General features: G+C 30.8%; 2 protein-coding genes across 5 annotated transcripts; one reads left to right on the top strand and one right to left on the bottom strand.

Annotated features, from left to right (window-relative positions):
- Positions 1–19: 19 nt before the first annotated feature.
- On the bottom strand, positions 20–8,577 carry LOC105202517 (nucleolar GTP-binding protein 2). Of its 2 annotated transcripts, none has more exons than XM_026135824.2 (2): positions 2,411–3,444; positions 20–2,323 (listed from the first exon to the last, which is right to left on the bottom strand). In XM_026135824.2, exon 2 carries the CDS (start codon positions 2,315–2,317, stop codon positions 140–142), a length of 2,178 nt encoding a protein of 725 aa, XP_025991609.2. In that variant the 5' UTR covers positions 2,318–2,323; positions 2,411–3,444; the 3' UTR covers positions 20–139. The 2 variants fall into 2 exon arrangements, with proteins under 2 accessions (XP_025991609.2, XP_011169383.2); XM_011171081.3 differs by lacking the exon at positions 2,411–3,444 and adding an exon at positions 8,423–8,577 and having other exon boundaries at positions 48–2,323.
- Positions 8,578–8,828: 251 nt separating this feature from the next.
- Positions 8,829–12,527, top strand: LOC105202516 (BRCA1-associated RING domain protein 1). 3 transcript variants are annotated; one of them, XM_011171079.3, is made up of 8 exons: positions 8,829–8,957; positions 9,727–9,915; positions 9,984–10,140; positions 10,703–10,783; positions 10,874–11,070; positions 11,159–11,374; positions 11,464–11,573; positions 11,755–12,527. In XM_011171079.3, exons 1-8 carry the CDS (start codon positions 8,950–8,952, stop codon positions 12,243–12,245), a joined length of 1,449 nt encoding a protein of 482 aa, XP_011169381.1. In that variant the 5' UTR covers positions 8,829–8,949; the 3' UTR covers positions 12,246–12,527. The 3 variants fall into 3 exon arrangements, with proteins under 3 accessions (XP_011169381.1, XP_011169380.1, XP_039306281.1); XM_011171078.3 differs by lacking the exon at positions 8,829–8,957 and adding an exon at positions 8,967–9,242; XM_039450347.1 differs by lacking the exon at positions 8,829–8,957 and adding an exon at positions 8,969–9,216.
- Positions 12,528–13,409: the final 882 nt, after the last annotated feature.

Raw genomic sequence — 13,409 nt, 5'->3', positions numbered from 1 at the left:
TGGGGCAGTTACAGAAGAAAATGAATATACAATTTAGTAAATTTGACAAATACAAAATATATATTTTATGACATTTTGTTAAATTTTCCTTATATTTTATAAATATTTGAGTAGAATAATTTACTCTAAAACAAATTTATTATTTCCTCTTAACTTTGGGAATTTTCCTGTTTTTATTCCTATTTTTCACATTCGTGACTTCGTAGAAATTGCTTCCAATCTTTTTCCTTTTAATAGAGCGTTCTATAGCTCTTCGCTGTTTGCTTGTTAATGTTTCCTTCATTTTTTTACAAGATGTCAACGAGACACTTTGCATATCACTACTTAAGACTCTTTTAGAAGGAATCATTTCAGTATCACTGGAATCATATTCCTTATCTATGATGTCAAACACATTTTGTTTCAGATTATCTTGTTCGATAGGTAAAAAAATTTCTGAATCTGAATATGCATTATTTTCTTTCATATCGGACTCTTTTTTGTCATCGTCGATTATGTTATCATTGTTTGAAGAGTATTCTTTATCGTCTTGATGACTGAAATTTTCTATTTTTTGTAAATCATTAGATTTATCTCTTGATGTAAATAAATCATTTTCTATTTTCGCAGTTTCCGATTCCAAATCTTCCAATTCCGATTTGCTTTCTACACTACTGTCATTCTCTGTAATATTTTCATCGAGATATTCATCTTGCTTTAACTTTTTATCATCATCGCCTGAAAAAGCCAATCCAACGCGTATCTTTCTAAAATCTTGTGTCACTGTTGGTTGATTTTTTATTACTTCTTGTGAAAGTAAATTATCAATCTTCTGTGTCTCATTATGTGCTACATCTTTTAACATGTCATCTTGTGGAACTGTTTCATTTTTATTAGCCGTTTGATTGGATGGTTTTTCAATGTCCACCGGTGGAACGTAAAAAGGTAGTTTACCACGTTGCCAGTCGTTAAGTACCATACGTGCGACAATCGAAATGTCAGGCTCTCCCTTCTTTAGAAGCTTGCCACTCCGACGCGCTAATTTCTCCAAAAAATCGACATGATCTGTCCATTCGTTTATCTTGTATGTTTTACGAATATATTCGGGTTTTACTCTTTCTAGAACAGTAACGATGTAATCTTCCGGGTTTTGAATGAGTTCCACTCTTACGACTCCCTTTAGCACCTTCTCTGTGTCAGTTTCCGACGACGGATAAACGACTCCGGGACAATCTATCAAATAGATACGACGCATAAGAGTTATGTATTGCCATACTTTTGTTTCTCCAGCTATAGGCGCCACTTTGCAGACCTTTTTAGAACGCAAAGTATTTATGATGGAACTTTTTCCTGTATTAGGATACCCGATGAAACCAACACTGATCTGCTTTTTATCAACGTGCAACTTTGCAAATTGTCTCAACAGATTTATCAGGGAACCCTTGCCAAAGGGATGTGTCAGAGAAGCGTGAAAGGCAACCGTTGGATACTCCTTGCTCAAAATCGCCACCCATTTCTGCGTAACCCATGTCGGCACCAGATCCACTTTATTTAGGATAAATATCAAGTGTTTGTAAGGTTTCTCGGTTTTCAAATAATTCTCCACGGGAAGCGATCTAGTTCCCATCGGATCTCTCGCGTCCAATATCTGCAGAATAACGTCGGAGGAGTCAACAACTTTGTATAATTCATTCCATATCCGTTTGCTTTGTCCTGCCGCCATAACCCAGTCTCTCTGTGCATCTCTTACACCAGTATCCTCACGAACAAGGTCATAATCTTTATTGTCTTTCTCCTTATTATAAGCATCTTCCTTGTCCTCCGCTAATTTCTTCAATTCGTTGTACGACGTTGCTGCTAAATTCGGTCTTTTTCTAAGCTTCTTTGGACCGAAAACGCTTTCGAAACTCTCCGTATCCAGCAGGTGTACCCTTGAGTTTGCTGCCTTCTGCTGAAGTAAAGTTACAGGCAATTGAGTGGGTTTCATGACGACTTTATAGGGATCCTTCAAGGCAGTTCCTAATTCATTTTGAAATTTTTGCAGAGCATTTTGCGAGATAACTCTTGAATTGCTAAACCACTTTTGGGATGGCTCCACATGCGACATGGTTCCAGAAACGTTCCAGCCTTGAAACGGTGCTGGACTAATGATTTTTCCAGTACGATTACGTTTCGGTTTCTGATTGCGATACATCTGCAACCTTTTGATAGTCGCTTTTGTTCGTACCTTAGCGACTCCTTTTAACCCTTCTGTAGGACGTTCAGGATTCATACTGTGTCCTGAACGCTTAAAGCCCTGCTTTCGCGGAGCTTTATTAGTGGTATGTGTTTTAGCCATGTTTATCTGTAAAAAAAACATCATTCAGTATATAAAATATGCAGTAAGGTATGATATCTTATTAAAACATCTTAATATCATTTTTAAACTTACAAGAAAAGGATCCCAGGTATCTCTTTCCTATTTTAATAAAACTTGGTGGAGGGGGTAAAAATACTTGATACGTATTTTTTATCGGCAATCAAAAATGTTTAAGAGATGAAATCAACCAAAATTGAAAATAGCCAAATTTTTATTTTTTTGCTATAACTTCTGAATGAAGCATGATACCTTCGTAAATGTACAGAATTTTGAAAGCTGTCCAATGGTATTAACATTTTTCTGTATTAAAAAGATACAAGTTTTGAAATAAAACTTTCTTCGATTTTACGGCGTTAATAAAACTTAAAACCTTTTCAAAATTTCATTTACAGGAAAAGATTTATTTATACCAATGTGTGTATATATAATAATGCAGTTTTTTTCCTATATACGTGTGTGGTGTCGTAAATCTTTATGCATAAAATATTTTGTTAATAAATATTATTACAGCTAATATGTAACTCATAAATGCCTATGCTTATTTCTTTACAGTTATGGAAATAACCAATAAAAACATTCCATTATGGCGGAATTCATTCACTATAGTCTTGTACATGTGAACCGTAAAAACTTAAATACAGCTGTGGAACATTTGTAAATTTTTTGTTCTAATATATTTTGCGTGTAAATTTTGATTGCTCTATTTTATTTCAAATTCTTTTGTATTTTTATTTTCAAGAATTTTACAGTTAAATAATTTCATTCCAACACATAACAAATTCGCGTTTAATAATTGCGCGCAATTAAATGAACTATAATACTTTGGCGCTTTCTAATATATTATACAGGGTGTCACAAAATATTTGTTTATACTTTCGTGAGTTGATAGAACAAGTAAAACTGAGAAGAAAAGTTCTTTACCATTTTTCAAAATTCGCAATAGTTACCAAGATAAAAATTAATATAGTTGGCAAATAAGTCGCAACGCAATAAGAAGGGAGAAGCAGCAATGGCTGTCTTACCCGTCTCACTGCGCCGCCTGCCGCGGCTGCCTGTGGTTTGGCGATCAATGGGCGGTCCTTGCGTGCGGTGGGTAGGGAAAGTATGTGCTTATTTGCCGACTATATTAATTTTTATCTCGGTAACTATTGCGAATTTTAAAAAATAATAAAGAACTTTTCTTCTCAGTTTTACTTGCTCTATCAACCCACGAAAGCATGAATAAATATTTTGTGACACCCTGTATATAGAAAAAAATTACATTATCACACATTTTCGTATAAATAAATCTTTTCCTATAAATAAAATCTTAAAATAATTTTAAAGTCTACTAATAGCAAAATCGAAGAAAGTTGAATTTCGTAAATCGTATCTTTTTAATGTAGAAGAATGTTTATACCACAGGTTTCAAAATTCTGTGCATTTACATGCGTTTACGAAGTTATCATGCTTCATTTAGAAGTTATAACAAAAAAATAAAAATTTTCGATTTTAGTTGATTTTACTCCTTAAACAAGTTTGATTGCCGATAAAATATTACGTATCGAATTTTTGCCCCTTCTACAAACTCACCAAGTTTCATAAAAATACAAGAGGTATACCTGGGAGCCTTTCCTTGTTAGTCGTCCGAAGTTGAGAACGCATTCGGCCCCATGTTGCATACGGTATTTTATGCAAAGAAAGTACGTTTTTTGCGGCATTCGAAGGAGAACTAGCGTGTGGCATTTTCCTGTCCCGGTTACAGGTTATGAGAGATCAGTGTACTACCTTTGTTCATGCATTTCGACCCTACGCTCAGCGCATGCATCACAAAACGTGCGGAGTCACGTGACAAAAGTGCGCATGCGGAACCGTACGAGAATATTGATTTTGCCCACTTTGCCGTCCACGGACGGCAATATCCCCCATCCCAAAGATTGCCCATTTACGGCTATGTTACTAACTGTCCCAGAACGTCGCGAAAAACGTGCTTCCTTTGTATAAAATTATGTTATGCATTGATAAAATCATTTTTTTTTAATTTTTAACTAAAAATTATGTTTGTTTTACATTGCTAAAATTGTTTCTTTAACTTGGTATTTTTAAATTGAAGTAAAAACACCTCTGTGGAAAATAAAAATTTATTTGATTTAAAAAAATGACGTTATTAGCCTTTTTACAAATAAATAACTTGTTCAAATAATTTAATTTAAACAAAAAATTATTTAATTCAAAAAAGTAAAAATAAAATGTAAAAATTTAGTTGTTATAAAGATATATTTCTTTTATTTAAAAGAAAATTTGCGTTTTGCACAACCAAACTATTTCTTAAATTAAATACCAAGTTAAAGAAACGATTTCATCAATGTAAACCAAATTTTTCTTTGTTGTGAGTGTATTATTGATATAAATTATTATTTTTATTATATGTACAAAATGCTAAATATTTCATAATTTTGTTAAATGTTTTTATAAATCTGTAGATTTTCGTATTTTATTACTTATATTTTACGTACACCAACTATTATAATCAAATGGCAACATGTTAAACGTTAATCGCCAAAGCAAAATTCGGAAGTTAGCCACATCGCAGGGGCGAAATGGTACTGTTCACCGCAAAACTTTAAACCGACATAAATTGTATAATTTGTAAAATAATTTTAATATATCATATACTCATTGTACTCATTAGAAAAAACGCTACAACTTTTATCATATAGAAGTATTCACTTTACCATGCAAAAGTTATCTCTCCGTTCTTTAACATAGATAACTTCTTTAAGTAACATATATACACAAGATACATATATACACACAACGTACACACACACACACGCGTGCGCGCGCGCACGCACGCACGCACGCACACGCACACACACATACAGGATGAGCCAGAATAAATATTGTTCTTTTTACAGACAATTCGTAATGAAATTCTGGCTGTATATTGCTCGGAAAAAATTAGGGGATCACTTTTCTTCAGTAAATTTTTGCTTATTTTTAAACTGTGATTATTCATCTAATAATTAACGTAAAAATAAATTTAAAAATAAGGTTTTATAGAGCAAAGTCTTTGCTATAAAGTGCTTTAGTTTAATTTTTATTTAGTTTATTAGTCAAAGATGTGATTGGCTTTGAATAAGAACGTATTTGAGATATCAAAAATCTTGAAATTTGCAATCCTCCATCGCCTAAAAAAAATTGGTAAACACAATTATTAATACCAACTCAAAATACGAAATTTGCCCTTTCAAATAAAAGAAAAATTTTGTTCTCGTACACCCATTATTTAACAAGATATTGCAATTTAAGTTTTTTTTATAATTTTAGCACGATATTATCAGCATTTGCATAATCCGATGTACACCATAGGAAGGTTGCTCGGTCGGATTTTGCACATCATGCATGCATGCGTGTGTGCGTGTATGTGTATGGAGTGTCAAATAAATTTTTGTGTATATGACATTTTTTTAAGTAAGAAATATTGCCACCTGTTTAACATTTGACGTATGCCTCGCGCAACTTTGATTTCATACTGATGCATTTTTTCACATTAGATTAAGAAATTTTATTCCAAATTTGACGCAGTGTCTTCTTTATGTCCGCCATAATTGTCGGTTGTCTTCAACGAGGTCAACGTTGCGCAAGGTAGTACGTCGAAGAGGTGGCAACACTTCTTACTAAAAAAAAATATCTACATATACAAATATACGTACACATGTACTCTCCATAAACATATACATAAATACAATCATACACACACATGATGTGCAAAATTCGACCAAACAATTTCTCCGTGGTGAACATCGGGTTACGCAAATACTGGCGATATTGTACTAAATCATAAAAAAAAAAAAAAACAACATACTTTAAGTCTCGCTAAATAATAGGTGTGTGTATAGAGTTGTTTTTTTTATTTGGAAAAGCAAATTCCGTACTTTGAGATAGTATTAATGATTGCCAATTTTTTTGTTAGGCAGTGGAGGACTGCAAATTTTAAGCTTTTCGATATTTCAAATACTGATTACATTTTTGAATAATAAACTGAATAAAAATTGGACTAAAGCATCTTATAGGAGAGAGTTTGCCCTATAAAAGCCTTTTTCATTAATTTTTATGTTAATTATTAGCTGAGTAAATCACAGTTTAAAAATGGACAAAAATTTACTGAGGAAAAGTGATTAAGTTCCCTAAGTTTCTTTTTGAGCAGTAGATATGTATATTTTTCAAATAAAAATTTAATCAAGTATAACAAATGTTATATTTTAAAAAGTAGAGAAAGGACAGCGATCGTGGAATATACCTGGGATGGTGGAATATCATGATATCTCGTATAATTCTCATTGAACTCTAAGAGCAATCGTTAAAAATACTTTGTTACATTTCAACATTATAACATGGTTACTAGTCATTATTCACTGTGTGTTTTTATATAATTTATAATATATATTAATAAAAGCTAAATTTTAATTTTGCTGATAGCAGAAATTTTTTTACTTTTATATTCTCTACATAATTTTGAGAACTATGTTAAATATTAATTTTTTAACTTTAGTCTAACTTGAAGGTCTTGAATGTAAATTTAAAATATTATTGAATTTAACGTATGCCGGAATGGGTGTATAAACAACAAATAAAGTCATATTATATGTATATGGATTGTAGTTGTGGAATATGTTCGTCTGCCATGTGCATCTCTCTTGTGAAATTACAATAATTTCATTGTAGATGTTGTATAATGTTTATTAGAAGCAAAAGAATTATTTTAAAAAGTTTTTAGTTTTATTAAAAAAATTTTTTAAGATAAAAAATTATTTAAAGAACGTTTTTTTAATAAAGTATATTTTATAAAACGTTCGTAAAATCTTGGTTCTCTCATGCTATTTATTTGTGTGTAAAATTTACGAAAAAACATTAACTTATATTCTTTTTGTAAATAAAAGTGCCTTTCATAATATAAGTTGTTAGCATTTCATGACCCTCCTTGCTATTATTCCACAAACGCATGTTTTTTTCTGTCTTCAGTAAATTGTAAATTACATTCATTCTATATATCCAATAAATTACCTATAGATTGATAGAAGTTTATGTCTAATAAACTGGCATTAATTGTGTCGCATTAATATTTACCAAGTTATTGTAAAAAAAATGAAACAATATTTTGTAATCCCCTCTTTTCCTTTGTTAAATGTCAAAGCAATTTCTACAAAAAGTAAATATATAAGGTCAACAACGAGCAATAAATTAGAGAGAAAAAAAATAATACATTTATTCAAAGATATTGGAATAACATTTCATGAATGTTTTGACTTTCTAAATCCTCTTCAATAAGAAACATTAATATAAAATAAAAAAAAGCAAAATACTAAGTTCAAAAATGATATACATAAATTAATTGTAAGTGAACACGAATTGGACACGTAATTTTAGGTAATAGAATTAAGATATTAATTCCCAGAGAGCAAAGGGTGTCTCAGCAAAGTCCCTCAATTCGATGGTTGTTTATGATACTAGTGATTCACCATTTATTTGTCTTTAAAGATTTCAAATTCAAGCAATACACAGACAGCAATGTATGTACATATTGCCAGCAATTTAATTGCAAGATAGCAACATTAAAATTATTTCATGTTATTGGTAATGCGATAGCATGGTATGGACCCTATAATTATTATAGCAACATAAGAGCTACAGTACAAATTTTGACAACTCCAAAGTTACTACCAAAAGTTGTGTCATCATGATAACAATTTATCAACAAATATGGATTTAGTTGCTGCAGTTCTACTGGAATATGCATACATTATGTCACAGCAATATGGCAATAACAATACAGACATGTTGCTATCTGGGTTATAATTGTTTAAAATTCAAAATAATTAGTCACCACAAAATTTATTGTTCTTTAAAGTTAATTTATTACCTTATTATATTAATTAAATTAAATTATTAAATCAATTTTTTCGTATAAAGAATAATTCTAGTAAAATAAAATAAAATAAAGGTAGTATATTTTTATATTTTCTGTTGAGTTAACCTACACATTTCTGTTAGCTTTCATTATAAAATGTAAAGATAAAGAATTACAGTAGACATTATACTTACAAAAAACGGATGATAAATGTAATTAGTCAAAATTCGTCAACAAATATATAAATTCGGCAACAAATATATAAATTTAATTTAATGTGTTTAATATGTTAGGTTAGAACCACACCATATGATTCTCCAACTTAAACCACAGAACATATACTATGAGAAATGAAAGCTCTGTATAAATTTGACAAGGGGCAACAAAAAGCAAGACACTGCCATCTCGTGGTGAAGTGAGAAATGAAGTGAACTGTAAAGAACGGACGGGATCCAATAGCGCAAGGTGCGATAGTTCACTAACCAATCATTTTGACTTATCTAACCGAACCAACGGAAAAACTCTAGGCATTGGCCACTGTGAGTGGTGGTGTGCTTATCATGATCCGCCCCTCTCCCTCTGGGGATAAAGCTTTCTTTCCTTTTCATAGAGCAAAGTCCGCTAACAAAGCTCCCTAATGAATTTCGCTTCATGAAAAGAGAAGAAAGCTTTAGCGAAAAATGACGTTGTCGCCGGAGTGGAGAGTCTTCACCGGCGTTTCATGAAATGGTACCTTTAAATACTCTTTGTTTCTCCTCATTTTGGCGGGTTGACGGGGACAAACCACTGCTTGTCATTTCTAAAATTCATAGAAGGTTAAAACATCATTTTATGCTGTGAATAAAATCTAATATCTTGATAAGACCTGTTTGCTTATCTATCAATACATTACATTATTGTGCAGTCAAAATATTTAAGAAAATACTTTGAAAAATTTGCAAATATGAACATTTCGTGGACAAATACTGCTAGTGCCTTAGAAGATTTTGTAAGCATTCTGGTTTGTGGGAAATGGTAATTGTTAAGCTTTTACTGCTAAAGAACTACAATAAATTATTCAACATATATTCTTAAAAAAAATATTTATATAAACATTTAAATGTGTATGTGTATAGAGTGATTATAAAAAGTGTATAAAGGATATTTTCTAAAACTTTATTTTTGGAAAGTAAATATTTATTAATAATGTATTAACAAGTACATTCCCAATTATGTTTGTTATTAATACATTACTAATTAATGTTTACACTTTTTAATGAATATTTGTTATATGTATTATATATATATATATATATATATATATATATATATATATATGTATATATAATTTAGTTTTTTATGAAATAATATGTTGGATAATTTTATGTTATAATATATATTATATTTATTACTTATCATAAGTATACTGTGTTATACAGTCTGTCTCGTTTTCATTTGACTGACCCTTATAATAAATATATAATACTTTTATACTTATATGATCGCTGTTTTTTCACAGTGGCTCCAAACCAGAGTCTCCTGTAAGGATAACAAATTGTGGACATTTCTTTTGCCATAATTGCATTAAATCTGCAATAAAATGTGTTAAATGTGATGTACCAGTGCAGCCAAGGGAAATAAAGTCTGATCATTTAATATCTAATCTTATAAACAATTGTGATGTTATTGCAGACATTATTCATAAAAGGTTAAATTAAGTGATTTTTTTGAATACGGAAATGTAAATGACAATATAAAAGTAAATTATTATTTCAGAAATCTATGGAGTAATGTTACAGATGCATCCAATATGTCAATGGATACGACATCTTCAGTAATTCATATGCCAAAAAAACAGAATTATGTATCTACAAAGAATATAAATAAGCCAAATCACCGTGGAGAAACACCATTACATGTTGCATGTTTAAAAGTATAGATATCAAATATTAATATGCTTCTTTGCTTACAAGGGAAAATCTTTAATTTGGAAAATTTTATAAAACTTTGCTAATACAAAAAGAATAGTCTGATTTAATAAATTATTTTCTTTTTGCTGCCTGAATTAATTTGGAGGGTAAAATTAGTCTCTGAAAATTTTTTGTTTTTGTTATATTATTTACATAGAGATATAGAACAAAATTTTATAAAAAAAGTTTATTTTTAATAAGATCAATTATCAATTAGAAAATTTATTAAAACGTAATTGTTTAATAAAACAATGAGAAATTGATCATTTTTCAAGATTTGGCTTTATTCGTTCAGAGTAAATTTGTGCAGCAAAAGAAAAATAATTCATTACTTATCAGAGGATGATATTTTGTATGTAATGTCAAAGTGTTATAATTTTTGGAATTTCCAAGTTGAGAATTTTACTTTGTTGATTTAAAGTGATAGTTATATTCTACCTCAATTAAATTATCATCACATGTGTCAAATATTATATAAATTGAAAAAGTTTCTCTAGAATGCTTTAAGATACCATTATTTTACAGAGAAATGTTGAACAAATTAAACATCTCTTTATAAATGGAGCAAATCTCAATACAAAAGACGCTGCCGAGTGGACACCATTGGTAAAAAAAAGCATGCTCCTATATGTTTTTTGAAATTTTTCTTTTTTATAATGCCTCATCAAATTTGAATTACTAATATTACTATTTCAGCAAGAAGTAGTCAGTTATGGATATACCGAAATATGTGCATTACTATTGGAGTGTGGTGCATCACCCAATATATCAGGTTTTAATCAACGAAGACCATTACACGAAGCTACTAAAAACAACAGAATTGAAGAAGCCAAGTTGTTGTTGCAACACAACGCTGACAGAGAATTATGCGATCAGTATGGCAAAAAGCCTATGTATGTACATGGTTTATTATAACAAAGAAATTGTGTTTTAAAATTAGCTTTGTTTTATATATAATCTTAATTTGTTTTTGACATGCAGAGACTATTGTAAATCAGAAGAGATGCGGCAGCTTCTGATGGACTTTCCGAAATCCCCATCTGAAAAGGTATCGGACCTTAATGAAACATTAAATAAATCTATTCGTACAGGATGTGACAAATTTGTGATTCTTGCATCTAATTTAAAACATGAAAATCAGAAATTACTTGGTCTTGTTGCTGCAAAACATAGATTTAAAATTTTGACAACGTATAGGTATAATCTTTTTTTTTTTATTGTTTTGTTTTTTTTCTTGCAATAAATGCAAAACAATATGATATTGCTTTTTCTGGTATGTATTCCAGATCGTCTGTTACACATGTCATAGTGGAGGCAAATGAGCAAAATGTCACAAAATTGACGCTTGATGTTTTGTTCTCAATTATCTATGGAAGCTGGCTCCTCAATAGTGAATGTAAGATAAATATTACATATTCATTATAAATCTCTTGTAACAAAGTAAACAGTGTTCTGATTATTGCTCAAATATGTCAATAGTGCTGTTTGCATACGTAATTAAATTGTTATATCTAAATGAAAATTCAAGTAATATATGCATATAAACTGAGACATCAAATTTTGTGATTTATTTAAAGGGATTCAACTGGCAGCAGATATGGATGACATAGCTAACGTGGATCTTGAATTGTTTGAAATTAACGGCGCGCCCACTTATGGCATTCCGAGGAAAGCTAGACAGAATGTGGAATGTCAAAATCCACGTTTATTCAATAACTGTTTCTTTTATTTTGCTTTGCAAGCAAATACAACTTATCATATCGACGACGTGCGATTCACGAAAGATGATCTAGTAAGACTTGTAAAGGATGGAGAGGGAACAGTACTCACTAGGGAACCAAATCCAGAAGATTTGAAAGATATATCGCAAGTAATACCTTTTCACATCGCAAACGATCAGTCTCATCCCTTATACAAATGTACACATTACGTTATATATGTACCGGGCAAAAATGAACCGCTTATTAAATACAATATGCCACACATTAAGAGTTTGCCATTAATATGGCTAATTGAGTGCATCGAAAAATTTACTCTTGTGAGTCCAGCTCACTTGGGATTGTCCTAAGTTACAGTATAAGGTATAATACAGTATACATTGATTGAGATGATTTTAACCTGGAATATGGGTGCTAATTCAAGTTCAGTTAAATTTGTTACAAAAATTTTGTTAACTTAAAATAATAGTTAATCAAACTTTGTTTACATTTAAAAAAATGTCAGTTTAATTCATTTTACATTTATATATTTTGCCATCTTGCAATTTTTGAAATAGAAAAGTGTTAAGAAGATTCTAATTTTATGAGTAAATGTTATCCAAAGTTAATAATAATTAGTAATGTTAATGCAAGAAAAATATTACTTTGACATGATAGATACCGATCTTAATTTAAGAAATGTTGCCAAATAATGCCATTGATCAATCAAAGAATTAAAAAGAATTTATTTTTTGTAAAAATATTGTAGCAATTAATTGATAAATTAATGTAATTTGCAGGATAAGCAAAAATTTATATATATATATATACATAAAATATAAAGTTATTTTATTTACATATATAAAATATAAAATTATTGACAAAGTATTTGTATGAATAAGCTAAATATATTTTAATGTAAGTGCTAGTTTTAGTTAAATTTTTGTATTTTTTCTTTCTAAAATGGTCTGCAAAAAAACCAGTTACTTTTCTCTTTAAATAATATTTATTATCTTTTTCCCTCTCTGCCGCTAATGCAAGATAGTTGTAACTGATTAATACCTTACGCATAGGTGCAGATCGGTTTATAATGCGATAAATTTCACGTTCATTAATTTAATAATTATGTCCAGACAGTTCTTGTGGGATCTCTATCAGGAATTTATACTACAGAGAGTCGTGGGATGATGCCGCTTTATACGATTAATTCTGGAGGAAAATATCGTACGGTATCTCGTACGTTTACGGATAAAGTACCGCTAGTCGCGGCACACGGTTACGCACGCATACGCGTTGTGTATCGTGTGTACGCACACCCATATACGCGCGGGCGTGATACACCGGTGAACGGACACGCGCGGCGCACGTGTGTGAAGAGGAAAGAGGGAACGACGGAAGAGCGGCTAGAAAGGAGAACAGGACGGAGAGGGAAAGAGGAAGAAGAGCATAAAACTGGAGGAAAATAGAAAAAAGAGTGAGATCCGGCCACGCGGAGGAGAGCGGGAAGATCAAGAAGAGACCGGAGAAGACAGGCG

Source organism: Solenopsis invicta, chromosome 6 (assembly GCF_016802725.1).
Source record: "Solenopsis invicta isolate M01_SB chromosome 6, UNIL_Sinv_3.0, whole genome shotgun sequence".
NCBI classification, from domain to species: domain Eukaryota; kingdom Metazoa; phylum Arthropoda; class Insecta; order Hymenoptera; family Formicidae; genus Solenopsis; species Solenopsis invicta.
The sequence above is the reverse complement of the archived record's forward strand: the minus strand, read 5'-3'. Positions and strand labels throughout refer to the sequence as shown.